Below are 15,319 nucleotides of genomic sequence, written 5' to 3' on the forward strand. Positions count from 1 at the left end.
CATAAACATGACACTACCCCCGGGGTTTACACAGACGAGCCGGCGAAGCAAGAAGAGCGCCAGAAGAAAGGGCCCTAGCCGGCGGGGCCCAGCCAGGACAAAAGGAGGTCCCACAAAGCGCCTACACCGGCCGCATTTGCGGTCGGGGTAGACGACGGATGGGGCCCACCTACGAAGGCTGTCCAGGCCTACACGAGATGAGGCAGGATAAAGAGGGATAATCCCCCTCGATCCCAAATCATTGAGGCCAATTTCTAGCCATAGAATAATGGCGCGCGGTTCCACAATCTGGATGAGATCCGTTATAGATCGCATCATCAGGTAGCCAAATACGCCAAATAATAGGCAACCCCATAATGCGCACTGTCATGAAGAATTTCCCAATATTTTTACTAGATCGATTTTCGACCTTATGTACTTTGGACATAAGTGCCAAAAAAAATGGCTTCTTTAGGCATTGGGAATAACACGGTTAATGTTAAATTTTTACTTTATTTAAATTTAGGTTTATATCGTTTTTTGTAAGTTTTAAGCACATTAGTGTATCTATTTTACAAAACACGCGTTGATTGTTCTTAAATATTTCCACATCCTTGTAAAAATAAATTAATTTGAATTGTTCATTTCTATAATATATATTGTAAATAGTAGACAAGAGTCAGATTTGGTCTGTACAATTTCAACTATGACAATTTGTTGCGGGTTGCCTAAATATGTGACGTCACACTAAAAGAGTCTATTATTCATCTCGACGTGCGGAAAAAATGAAACAGTGAACCAGATAACTCAGGCGCCATTCTTTAAGAGCGGCATTTTAACCCATAATAATTCTTGGGTATAAGACTTGTCACTGTCCGCTTTTGTTCTAAGGACAATTGTTAGACCTGCTAAAGGGTCCGAGTTTTTTTTTTGGAATATCTCTTATTTTATAAAGTATGTTTCTTATGATTGTTGTGTTTTTTTGAAGAATATTTTGTCACTCATTTTTCTTAGGGCGTCGAGCAAATATCTTCTTCAGACGCCGATCCTGTATTCAAATAACTTTCTGGTGCGAACGAAAGTGAAATCTAAATTACAAATTAATATCTGCATACATTCAATATGTATTTTGATAAACCACTTACCATAATTGCAATATAATGTCTATAATCGAAGGGAAGTGGTCCGTCTCCTCGAAGTATGAAATTTTGAGTTTTGAGAAAATGGTCCAAATATGAGGGATGATATCCCATAACCTGACTCACATGGTCCAGTCTGTTATTTTGTAAGAAGGCATCCACGAAGAGTGTGTGCGTCTGTAACAAAAAATACGGTAATTAATTTCAAGACCTATACAAAACCAATTTTTGGTTCAATGAATTTGTGCTAGGTAGGTAAGTAGTATGCAATTAAGTAAAAACGTAAAAACAGCAGAAAATTTACTTGAAGACTAATATATATGTTGATATACACCTACAGGGTGGGTGAGATATAACCCCTAAACTATATGAACTATCTTAAACATCATTGCCACTCGATACCTACTTGTACAAAGCATTACTTTGTAACTCCTAGTAAATGTGACCTACTTGACGCGTGACTTGTTTTCATACAATTCCAAATAAACTTTTTCATTAATCATATTGACAGAAGTTTATTTTTTTGCCATTTTTTGACGTAGTAACCGAAGTAATTGCCTCGGTAATTGCTTTACTATAGCCTATAAAATCAATGACTGTTACAAAAATTACATAAATGCCACCACCGTTATTATATCAGATATCCTTAACTGCATAGGCGTAGAAGTTATACTTCGAGAAAAGGGGCTGACCCTTAATCTACGGCACTGGTAATTGAAATACAGAATTATTAGCATGGTTTTATAGGTAACAAATGTTGCTATTTACACAAAACTTTAAAATGGAATTGTTATTAGATGGAAAATTATTTTTTATAGACCAGAATTAAATTATCCGATAAGACTTGACAGAATATTATAAATATAAATCAAATCAATAAAAAAAAATGAAAAAAAAACATCTATAAATTATGCCGAATGCATCATACTAATCTACTTGATATTTATCTTCTACATGTCATTGTGTCAATTGGTGCTAAGTAACTCCTGCGAAAATATCAATAATTTGTTACACTTTGTTACATTTTAATAATAATCTGCTTCTCCTTTTACCAACAACAATAATTTAATCATGTTTGTTGTTATCAACCATTGAAATATAGTGCAGATCATAATGAATTAATGTATTGATAATAAGAAATGAGATCATTTTCTAAAATATTCTATAAATGACGTCAAAAAAATGTCAGCTCCTGACTATTAATGAATAACTAAAATTAATTCTCATCCGGGATAAAATCCGAAAAAATTCTTGGCTATTTCGAGCCTCTTAAGAGGGCTCTATAGCAAACAGGCAACCAGCAATACATTTTTATAGATTTGATTACACAGTTTGACTAAGTATGAATCAATAACAGACTTTCCTCCATTCTAACGCAGGTTTTCTATAAAATGGAGTTAATTTGAAACTCAAATTACTTTTTGTTGTAAAGAAATTTGAAATTTGCGTCGTAAATTACAAACTTCTTTACATCAAAAAGTTATTCAAGTTTCAAACTAAGTCCATTTTATTGAAAATTTGCGTTAAAATGGGGAAAAGTCTGCATTTTGTGCATTGACTCATATGTAGACAAACTGTGTAATAAAATCTAGAAAAACGTATTGCTGGTTGCCTATTCGCTATAGAGCCCTCTGAATGAAGTTTCTTCTAAAACCGAACAAATAAAAAGGTATCCATTTTAGATTATTTAAATACTTCTCTTTAGTATTTACCTTGATCTTGATTGCATATCTGCACCTCAGAGCTAAACTGTATTAACTCCACTTTTTACGAAAATGGGATTATTTGACAGCCCAACACAGTTTCTTATGCTCTTTCACGTGATAAACAGTAATAACTCCCACTCATGATATTTTTGAAGATAGACAGTGCTAAATAATAAAAGTCCCAACCTGTTTCCAAGCTAGACAATCGTATGTGTATTTAATATTAACCGTGTTTCATTTCCACAGTATTAAGTTCCTTGTTACATCAATTTAGTCCGAGCCAAACAGGTGTTGTATGTGGAGTTAATATTCTATTAGTTTGACTTCGGAGTATTAACTTCACACATATCAAGATCATGTTGGTTTACTTTAGTATTATATCCACATTCATCATGTGTAGACGTGTTTTTGTAGTGTTGGTGATATAACTGGTAAATTATTAGTTATTGAAAAAGTGACTGATGACATGTAAAGGCGACATTTCTGTTTAAAGAATAATAATTACATTTGTTTTTGTTTTTTCTATCTAGTTTATTAAAAATCAAATGTGTTGTTGGTTTATTTAAACTTTAGTTTTTTTTATGAATATTATCTGATGTTTATATTTTTAAACATATTTATTGAATGTAGTTTATTTATTGTTTTGTTGTATGTACTATTTCAATAAAAAAAAATTAAACTGGTAGTTTTTATCAGTATTATCCTCAGTATTATCGCACAATTAGTAAATATTATAATATAAAATCCCTAAATCATGTTTGTGCCAAATAGTGTTAACTCCATATTTTCGAAAAAAAATACGAATAGAAAATTATTCTTTAAATTACAATAAATAATATTAAAATAGACGTATAACTTCACATCATATTATTTTTTTTTTTATCAAGGAGAAGAGTTCGAAGTTATGGAATGATAAGCAAAATTTAAATCTTTAAATCTCTCTCCTGTAAAATTTCATTTTTGGCACTTAATACAGTTTAGCTCTGAGGTACAGATATTCATATTAGCACAACTTTATATGAATATCTAAAGACGTAGAAGGAAAACACAAATATATCATGCTAAAGCAGGGTAAGCCTAGCAATGAAAATAGGAATCTTGATCGTTGCCCTTAATCCTGTATGTTAATTGTGAAATTAAAATGGATATTGATGTGCCACATTGATTTGATTATAATGGCTGTATTTTAATTAATGCACAAGCCATATAAAGCTGTCGAGGGTCACAGAGAATAAACAACTGTATTCATTTCATTATAATAAGATATGGCTGAAAGCGCACAATAACTTGTTGTTTTTAAAACCTTTTATGTATCGCAAGACTGTAATATGAAGAAAATGCTAATGCGAATCCTCTACCTAATGGCTTACACTTGTCGCTGCAATATTTTGTATGAAGTTATGGTAAGGGGAAGCGATAATTTTGCCTAGGAAATATTTCGTTTACCTACTTTGAAACATACGCTTGCATAAATGATTACAAGCCACCTGACGAGTAATTTTGTTTGGAACAGGAGTTTTATTTCCTTTATTTAATTCTAGCCAAATGGGAAAAATAATCAATATTACTAGTAATCAATTGTGTGTAAGTTATTTAGTGCCATTATCTCTAGCCATACTTCCTAAATTTTAATCCTTATCCTAATTCTACAGGAAAAATTGTTGCCATTTTCTACCAGGAGTTTTCATTTGTAAGATTGTACCAGATTTTGCCAAATAATTTCAAACATTTAATAACTGAATAATCTAAAGCTTATCAAATAATAGGAATGTTATGTCATGCCACCTGAGTATTTTCAAAGACGCCGCAGTAAAACGAATAAACAGGTGTAAAAAACGATCAAACCATCAAGGTTTTAGATACTGAAATCTACCAAAAAAAACTAACATTTTTGTATATAACTCCACATGTAAATATTCTTATAACATTTACTTGCTTAGTCCTACATATAAAATTGTTTACCTTTATTTATAAGTACGTGAAAATAATTCTTAAAATGTGGGATTAGGATGGGAACAGCAGACGCATGTTTTACAAACGCTTTTTTTTAAGTTATTATTTTATTTGAGTTAATTTAAATAGTAACAATGAATGAAATGAACAGAACATCAAGGATTTTATTTTTGTTCTTACTTTTGTTCTACACATTTTACTTTTCAAGATTTGAGTACCTAAAAACGTCCGAAATTTGATTATTTCTCGGCCAGAGATATGGCCACCTTAATACGTCTTTTTATGTCATGCTTTTACGATAGTTATGTTATTATTTCCTATATTTTAATTGGTGACTCCTAGGGCATTATATTTTAACAAAGTGTTAACTGCAGTAAATATTCCGTACTTATTGAAGTACCTACTCATATCTACATGATTCAGTCAAAAAAATATTTGAATTACTTTGTGTACGGGAATGGAACAAAGTAATGTAAGAAGTTTGTGTGTTAAATAAATTAAATTTAATTATGGTCTATTATAAAATACGAAAATATATTTATTTTAGTTATGGCAACAGCTGTGGAATTTGTTTTTTAAAAGTTTGCCAAATGAAAAACCTTTCGGTTCCTTTGAGCGCTATTTTTAAAACAGACATATGCTGTATGTACCATTATTGATGGTGAAAAAATTATACCCGGTAATTCATTGCGGAAATTATCACACAATGTAAATGAAATGATTTTTTCTTCGAAAATCTAAATTTTGTGCTCAATTAACAACTATTAATACAACTTTTTTTACAGTAACAAACCACAGAAAAATATATTCAATGTTTAAAAAAAATTAACATCTTTAGCCATAGAGACAAAAACAATCAAATTCAAACCTATATAAAATAATTTTAGAACGTAACGTCATTTCGGAGTACTGAAAACGAAAATACGAAAATAGATTGATTTCAGAAACGTTAAGGCTTATTGACGTGTGTGATATACAAGATGTTCCGGGACTTGATACAAAAAAGTAGAGTACAAATAGATGAGGTCAAAATAATATCAGTTCCTCATATAATTTTTTTTCATACGGGCCTTCGGTAACAAGTTACTGGCCCTCAAAGGTGAAAATTAAAAAGTTCTTTTTATTTACAGTTTCTAAACTGTTAACTTCAGGATGATGCAAATGTGGTGGTTCATTATGTCCAGAACGCCAGGGATGGACTATGCCCAATGGTTAACAACCCAGAATTTTTGCATAGATGACGATCGCAATCTTCAGACAATACGAAGAAAATGTAGTTCATATTGAATTGGAAATGATTTTTTTTACTCATAAACAATTTTAAAAACATTAGTAAAATTTGGGTGGTGTAAATAAGGTTAAAAAGTATTTCAGAATTTCCATTATTTGAAAAATATTATTTATAATTTAATTTATAATCTACATTTTTCGGTAACAACAGAGATATTGTATGCATCTCGTGTGTAAAGTACAGTCTGTACGATATTTGTCGAGATAGAATTCCAAGAAGACCCCTGCGTCACTTTTTTTTAATTAACTGCATTCGACACCCGCGGTAGAAAGACACTGGTGGCGTGGCGTTCACCACGCCCTTGCCGAGATAAATTAATTGTTACAGTAGTTCCGATAACGGAACTTTATTGGCTTATTCTTTTCTTGGAACTCTATCTCATCAAATTTTGTACCGTTTATACCTTTTTTGTAAATCAATGAACCCAATTAGAAATTATAGTTTTTTTAATTGAAAATAATTGTACGTTCAAAAATAAATTGTTTTATTAGACATTTACTACTGCAACTTGCTTCGCAAATCGCGTAGTCGTTAAAATGCAACTAAAGTTGCGGTTAAATGAAATATATATTTTTATTTCATTCTATAAATATCCAGGAAATTAAAGTAAACGAACTTTGGCGGTACAACTACCGCATTATCATATAAAAATATATTTCTATTTCTGTCCGCCACAAAATCGAAATTATTTTGTCGGCTTTTATATGCCGCCGATCGATGTGTGCCAAGTGTCATGGCAGTCATATGAATCCGTTATCCTTTATAATTTAGTACATTAAAAATGTAATGTTTTCTCAATTGTTTAAAAAATATCCGGAAATGCCGATCACGAATATAAAATTGATATACTTCAGAATTTCGTTATCATTACAATGGTGGTTGCAAAATATTTTGGGTATTATTCAGTATTTCGTTTTATTTGCTACAAAGTTTTTAAAATAAAACGAAACGAAAAGTCAAAAAAATGGTTCAGATGCCGAAAAAACGAATAAATAACTTCAGACGATATACACTTTACAAGCTCTAATAGATATATTTAATATAGTTAAATTATTTTAAAATTGTTTAGTGACGCCACTGAGTTCCCACTCAAATGTCAAACTCTGGACAGAACATTTATCCATTTTCAAGTACGGTCTATGAGGATAACAAAATGAGAACTGACTGTAACCGATTTTTCTGTCTAGTATCTTTTTTATCAATAAAAAGCTAAACTTTATTTGAAATATACGAAAAAAGTTAAGTCATATGTTATTCAATTTCTTTAATTTTTGTTGTAAATGTAATAACGATGTGATTTTATGTTAAAAATTCATGTAAACTGGTGTTTTCAATATCTTTTCAAGAATAAAATTTCCACCTTTTGGCAACATAAAATCGACTAGCAACACCTAAGTGCAACTTTTTATTTTCCAACGTGTATTAATTATTTATAACTTTAAAAGAGTTTCCAGCCTTTGAAATTATTCCCGCATTTTTTAAGCTCCAGATATGGTAACATTAATATATTATACAAGGTCTGATCAGAAAATAACCGATCTTTACTTTTTTAAACTTTATTATTAATTTTATATATTATTAGTCCTTCCCTATTCACACACTTTGGATAGCTTCATTTGAATGGCCTTTGATGCGAATTTGCTTTGATGTCATACATAGTCTGAAAAGGGCGTCCTCTCGGCACTTATTTTAATTTCGAAAATAAGGGAAAATCTCAAGGAGATTTTTTGGCACAAAACTGACAAATTGACAAAGTTCGATATGTTCTGTTATTTTCTGAACACACCTCGTATTAGTGTTACTAACAATTAGTTTATTAGTACCTAAGTATAGCTATTTTTACGGTTTATAACATGGATAAAACAAGGCAATCCACAATCAAAGACAGATTAAAAATTTAGGTGACCTTCATTGATTTTGACGGGATGTGGTTAAAAAACAATAACATTCTCTGTTAATACGTTTTTACGATTTAAACTATTTTTTATTCGAAAATACTAAATACTCGTGTAAGTTAAGAATATCTTAAGTACTCGGTACATCAAAACGGTTAATACTGATAGCTAGATAATACAATTTAATGTGTAATTCTCAGCACCAATTTTGTCAAGGTATCAAGTATCATATATGAAGTCAATTTAATGAGTTTATTTTGGTAATGAGGACAATAAATTATGTACCTTCCTAGTACAATAGCAAATCAACCAAAAATTGTCCGTACAACGACACAGGCAATATACATGTATATTGCAAGGAACATCCGGAGATCTGGATAATGGAACGAAATTGTTTAGTGCTTATCAATATACTGGGTAGCCCATCGAAAACATACCGCAAGGCATTACAGGGTAGTAATGAACTTTTCGGCAACATCCAAAAACAGGTAAAGTTTGCTTCTGAGGGGGACAACTTTTGGCGCAAAAAGCATAGCAAAATCTTCAACCCCCTAAGTGGGGGTGCCATCCCCCAAATTTTTTTAAATGGGAATGGGGGTCAAGTGGGGGGTCATTAGAAAGGGCTTTTAATTCTCTATACATCGATTCTTACTTTTTGAAAATCGATCCATTATTTTAGAAAATATGCAGCTTTGAAAATACGAACAATATTTTTGACGAGAAATGCGAAAATCGATTTAATTTTACTTCAAAACTTACGGTATTAGCTTGGTAAATTCCTTCAAAAGAATTCGCTGTTTTTTTTTCTGATTTGCGAATTCTTTAGCCTGATTTTGGTGAGCAAAAAATTGTCCGCTTTTTGTTTCGTATTTAGATAGGCCACAAGAAGTTGCTAGATAACTGTCTTGTGACTTGTAGTTGAAGAGTACCAATACTGCCGAGTCTTTTAAATTGATTAATTATGGTGTACTCAATTCCAGAAAGAGTAGAAATTATTGAGCTTTTTTTCAAAAACAATGAATGCGGAAATCGGGTCGCCGAACTGTTCAACCAACGGCATCCTGAGAAACATGCGTCTGGAAAAATTGTTCGCGAATTGGTGGCCAAATTTCGCGAAACTGGCTCCGTTCATAACAAAAAGAGGCAGGTTGAAAATCCGGTACTAAATGAACCTACGGAAATAGCGGTATTGGGGCAAGTGGCAATGGATAGTACGCTGAGTACAATGCAATTGGCTACTGCGACAGGAGTGAGTCGTACAAGTGTCCAACGAATATTAAAAAAATACAAATTCCATCCTTATAAGATTCGGCTAGTGCAAGAGCTAAATGAAGACGATTTTGATCGTCGTTTGCAATTTTGCGAAATAATGACTGAACGAGCGATAAACGATAATTTCCTCTTTAATGTGTGTTTTTCGGACGAGTGTACGTTCTTCTTGAATGGTTTAGTGAATCGCCATAATTGTCGTTACTGGGCTGATACCAATCCAAGGATTTTCCATGAGACACACTCCCAACACCCCCAGAAGTTGAATGTATGGGCAGGTATTTTTGGAAATTCCATTGTAGGTCCTTTTTTCCTTCCTGGAAATTTGACAGGCGATATGTACTTGGATTTACTACAAAATGTCATCGACCCAGCTCTAACAAATATCATAGAGGACGACCCTGCTTACAATGAACACGAACTGATTTTCCAGCAAGACGGAGCTCCTCCACATTACTCGCTCAATGTGCGCAATTACCTAAATGAGACGTTTCCAGGACGCTGGATAGGACGAAGAGGTGCAATTGAGTGGCCCCCTCGGTCACCCGACTTAAATCCTTTAGATTTCTTTCTCTGGGGGCACATTAAAAGCAAAGTTTACAGCACTCCACCTGATACCTTGGAAGATCTGCGAGGACGAATCATTAATGTATGTCGCGAAGTAACACCGCAAGTGCTCCAGAATGTTCGACAACGGTTTGAAGACAACCTGTATCATTGTATGCAAGTTGGCGGACAACATTTTCAGCATTTACTTGACTAATACCGTAAGTTTTGAAGTAAAATTAAATCGATTTTCGCATTTCTCGTCAAAAATATTGTTCGTATTTTCAAAGCTGCATATTTTCTAAAATAATGAATCGATTTTCAAAAAGTAAGAATCGATGTATAGAGAATTAAAAGCCCTTTCTAATGACCCCCCACTTGACCCCCATTCCCATTTGAAAAAATTTATGGGATCGTACCCCCACTTAGGGGGTTGAAGATTTTGGTATGCTTTTTAGGCCAAAAGTTGTCCCCCTCAGAAACAAATTTGACCTGTTTTTGGATTTTGCCGAAAAGTTCTTTACTACCCTGTAATGCCTTGCGGTACGTTTTCCATGGGCTACCCTGTATGTACTTATCAGTTATAACATTAAATATCATTAATATAAATACATTACAAATATGTTTAATTGATACAAGAGCAAATAACTATAATCATCGCAACCAAAAGTTAAAATCGCCAAAACTGACGGCTTTGTGCTACTTCTAAAATTATCATACAAGTATTTATATCCGGTAGATATTGTCAAATATCGACGTGAAAAGATGTCACTACCCAAGTTAGATGATCAGAAACAAGTTCTGAACATATTGTTGCGTAAAATTATCCCATAAGCCTAAAAACTAAGTGCAAAATTAATTTTTGATATTGCGATATCCGAAATTTTCATCAAATTGTTCTAAAAAACCTTCATACTTATTCAATAATTAATACTTGTTAAACATAAAGATTAATCTTTGAATTGGTTGGCTATATTAATACTATTTTTCATATTTTAATAGTAATTCGCTGTATGTAATAAAAAATAATTTGATGATAAAAAACAAATACCCAACAAGTCCCGTGTTTCCGTCAACTAAACATTCTTTGAGCACTCGCCTTAAGTCGAATCATCAACAGATTAGCTCAAACTGATTAATTACTACATACTTAAAAAAAGCATATGGCCGAGATGAACGGCGAATATTATTTCTTAATGACATTTTATGGAAGTTTTGTGTGTGTGTGTTGTTAGTAGTGCCAACAACGGCCAATAGTAGACTATACAGGTTCGGAAAGTCCCCATGGTACATCGGCCGTTACGTGAGAACGATAAAGTAAGTCATAAAAATCCGTACGATAGACAAGGATGGTTATATTGAAGGGGCGGTGACTATTCAGATTATGAAAGGTCTTCACTATAGCCATCCTTGTCTATCACACGGATTTCTTTACTTTACTTTGTAGCTCTCATTTAAAGGCAGATGGACCATGTGGATTTTCCAGCCCTATAGTTGAGTAAACAAATAAATAAATCTACAACAAGAACTGGAGAATTTGCAGTTCCAGTCAAAATTTACCTCCACCTACGGCTTAGTCTTATATTATGATCGAAATTATGGATGTAAAAATTTACAAATTTGTCGTTTCGCCTGGCGACAGCCGATTTAACTTAAAAAGCCATAACACGTGTGTCACCTTTCGCCAAGCAGCAGCAACGTAACCGTGTGTGCGTTATTATAATAATATGGGTGTATACAACATAGTCTGCGTCCCCCACATCTGCTGCATGCTGTCAACTACATAAATTATGCCCATGTCTCTATGGCGAGTCTCGCAACGGACCCAAATAAAGAGGTGGACAGATTTTAGATTCTTGGCGACACGAGCTGTCGAAAAAGTAGAAAATTTACGCTCGGACGACGTCTGCCTTTCCTTTTTATTACAAATTATATAAACGCCATTACCATATTCAGAAAAGGAAATTCAACATATATACAACGTACAAACAGCTTTGCTGGAGCTCTTCTGTTCAGTGGCTTCACTTATTTTATATAAATAATAGTACATCAAAGTATAAAAATTATTATTTATACAAGTGTGAAGTGAAATAATAACATAGTTTCCCTAAAACTAATCCTAAGGGTTCTATAATCCCTCAGAAGTTCGTAGTTTTCAATTAGCTGCTCAAATACAATTGAAAATACAGACATCACAGTTGGGACAGGATACAGAATCGATATAGAGCTCAGATACTAGATCCAGCTGCTTTACATAAATCAAAGATCCCACAACATATCGAAATAACCGCAAAAAGTCGCCCAAAACTACAGCTGAACCCTACCGAAGATTCTCCTTAGAAATTGGCGGAGCCATCCTGAAGCGGGTTGGACCGTCAGCTCTGGTGGTCCTCGAATGAGTACGTTCCTTGCCAGTACGAAATAGAATCTCAGGCATTCAGTACCTAGCGCTGTTTAACAAGAGTCATACATTGTTGATCCAATACTTCAAATAAACTTTTTTCTTCAACTACAAAACTGTCATAAATTGCCATGAGCTCAGGATCAAACATAGATCATGAATCAAGCGTCAAAATTGCCCAAGATTAGCATAGACCTATGGTCGATATATAAACCAACCCAAAAACAATGGAAGGGTACGAAAAATGTCAAAACACAAAAAGTGCCATCGAGAGAGAGATGATTAGAATTATCTATCTTGCTAGGATAAAAATGAATGTTTGTTTAGTTTTGAAAATGTTTTCCAGAAGCAAACATGCGATTCTGATAAAATATGAAAATAAACATACTTCAATGTTACTAAAATGATGTATGACTCTATCTAGGTATACGAGTATCGTTCTATTGTTTACTTGGCCATGACCGCGTATAATTTAATTTGAATGGGAATTGCTACTTATATGTTCGTCTTCCATAGCAACAAGTGGAAAAGATAGCTTTATAATATAAACGCTAGTTAAAACACATCATTTTTTTAGCATTCAGAACATAACTAAAATTATAACTAACTACTTCGTAGCTGGTTGTAAGAGGAAGCAAGCAAGTTAAAAAAAGAACTGTTTGATTTTTTTAATTCTGTCTATGAGACAGAGTGTCATTTTTTAACCTACAGTTTGTACATTTAAGTAGGATAATTAATAGGTACAGATAGGTACATATATAACAGATAGCAGAAATTGATTTAATTTTTTTGTCGGTCAAAAATGTCATTATGCAGTATCTATATGTATTTCCATTCGAATTGAGTTATTTCCCCATTTACAAAAATGTGCATTGTGATTTTACTAAAAAAACTCTGTATAGCTTCATTTACTGTTAGATACTTCTACTTAACCTTTTTTCATCTGTTCAAATCACCGACTTTAATTATGATTAAGTAATCATAATAAATTTATAAAATTATTTACATAAGTAAAAATAATGGTTGCAATAAACACTAACAAAGATAACTAGGTTAAATGTCACTTCATGATATTGTATTTTGATAATTTTTAATGGGAGAAAATTAATTATTTAATAAATTACATTTTTCGAGGAAATGTGGAACTTTTACGATATCATCATGTATTGTGACGTTCTAAAATGAATTTTTAATATTTGTTTTTCTTGAGTTTTTAATCAATATGAACACATTAAACATAAATTGACTCTACAAAATGATAATTTCACAAAATAATGTATTAGATTTTATTTAAAATATTTCTAAATCTTTCAATATTATTATGAGGTAGACGTATTACAATATACAAATTATTCTGTAGCGCAATTTTTAAAGACAATTGAAATAGTTATTTATTGTATAAGTATTTTAAGTAGCATTTTATCCACGCAAGAATGTTTAATATTCTTAAGTGGATAAATTATTAAAAAGCAATTAAATCACGAATGCAATACGTTTTATCCATAATCACATCACAATCAATTTTGTGGAGTCAGAATTATTGGAATTTTCTGCTATAACTAATATGTAATAAATAACAAATTAGAATAAGAATAGCTTCGACTAGAATAATGCAGCTAAAAATTCTTTTGTATATTTCTGTAACTAAAGTTCAATGGCTCTGAAATATGTCATAAATTATCACAGTTTCTTTTAAAGACATATTAGTTTGTCGCAATCTATAAATAATAGGAAACAAACACATTCAAAAGATAAAGAACTGGTTCGCTACAAATAAATTAAACATTATAATACTCTATTAATGTTATTCAAAGGAACATTATTTTTTATTCTGCATATGTACCAAGTACTGAGATGAAAGTAATAAGTATTATAGAATTATTTATTAATTATGTAATTTTAATGGATTTTATTTTTACGATTAGACAAAACCACTTAATTAAATAAATGTGGTTTCTCATATTCACATCACATTGTTTTGCAAAAACTGTTAAATTCAGTACAAAATATGTATACAATTATGAAGTAGTAAAGCATTTGCTCAACCTTTCCACATCTTTTTTAAAAGTAAAAGTAAATTTTTTCAGTCCCTTTTCGCACAAAGTTAACCTTATACCTAATAAAGTAATCACTGAACTGTGACCCATGAATCATGCGGCACTGAAATACTACATTTACGAAATATAAACTTTTGGAATTCCGAATTTCTTTTCTCATTAGATTCCTTTAGACACGCCAAGCTATGCTTATGTAATAATTACTAACAAAAACTAAGTAGCACTTGTCAAAGTATTCGATGTAACCTAGATTTATGATAAAATATCACATTTTTCTAATGTGTCCTATTCAAAAAAAGTAATAATACTTAGAAAATGTGCGTTCTCTTTTGCTAATTAAGGGTTCCTTTTCGCATTTTTTATTTAAATACTAATTAGCGATTTGTTTAAGTAAATTAATCAATTTAGAAAAGGCAAATAAATATACTGGTAGGTACTTATAGAATTTGATCAGAGAATATAAATGTTTTCTATGAAAATTTTGCCAATTTAACGACGATAATTAAAAAGACACTTGATATTCCATATCGTTAACACATGATTTTTATTATTACAGAAATATTACCAGATTATCCAATAGATCACAAACAAGCAGATTTACTGTCGATCGATTAACAAACTAATTGTTTGCAAAGAAAAAATACAGAACTGTTTCGAAACTGAATATTCAACTCATTTGTAATTGCAAACTAATGCAGTGCTGATACGGTACTAACAATATAATAACTAATAGTTTATCATCTAAGACCTCTACTCCAAAGTCCTTATTTAATGTGCAGATAAAGAGTCATCGGCTTTTATATCTTCCAATTTCTTATGTTCTTTGTTTTCAGTCAAATAACAGAAATAGTCCCGTTTACATGAAAAACATTACAATCATTTTAATAGTTATCTATGTTTAAGAGGAATTTTAACATTTCACAATTCTTATTTAATATATTTGCAACAATGAATTTCGAGTAATAAATTTTCCGACAATATTCATTTTACATATACAGCACCTATAAAGTAAAACGCTATGACACGCTATTTAAGATACCTCAAAATAATAAAAAAATTATTACTCATCGCATGAAAACATTT

At 31.8% G+C, this 15,319-nt stretch overlaps 1 protein-coding gene across 1 annotated transcript in view; it reads right to left on the minus strand.

The window, feature by feature from the left end:
- Positions 1-14,847, minus strand: part of LOC108916111 (sestrin homolog) — a 38,015-nt gene extending 23,168 nt beyond the window's left edge. Inside the window, exons 1-2 of the mRNA XM_018722313.2 lie at positions 14,802-14,847; positions 1,125-1,295 (exon numbers count right to left, since the gene is read on the minus strand). Of these exons, the coding sequence (XP_018577829.2) occupies positions 1,125-1,232 (108 nt within the window). The 5' untranslated portion in view covers positions 1,233-1,295; positions 14,802-14,847. The remainder of the gene's footprint in view (positions 1-1,124; positions 1,296-14,801) is intronic.
- Between the last annotated feature and the right edge of the window lie 472 nt (positions 14,848-15,319).

The sequence above is a fragment of the Anoplophora glabripennis genome, unplaced genomic scaffold, assembly GCF_000390285.2.
Source record: "Anoplophora glabripennis isolate ALB-LARVAE unplaced genomic scaffold, Agla_2.0 scaffold1586, whole genome shotgun sequence".
NCBI lineage: Eukaryota > Metazoa > Arthropoda > Insecta > Coleoptera > Cerambycidae > Anoplophora > Anoplophora glabripennis.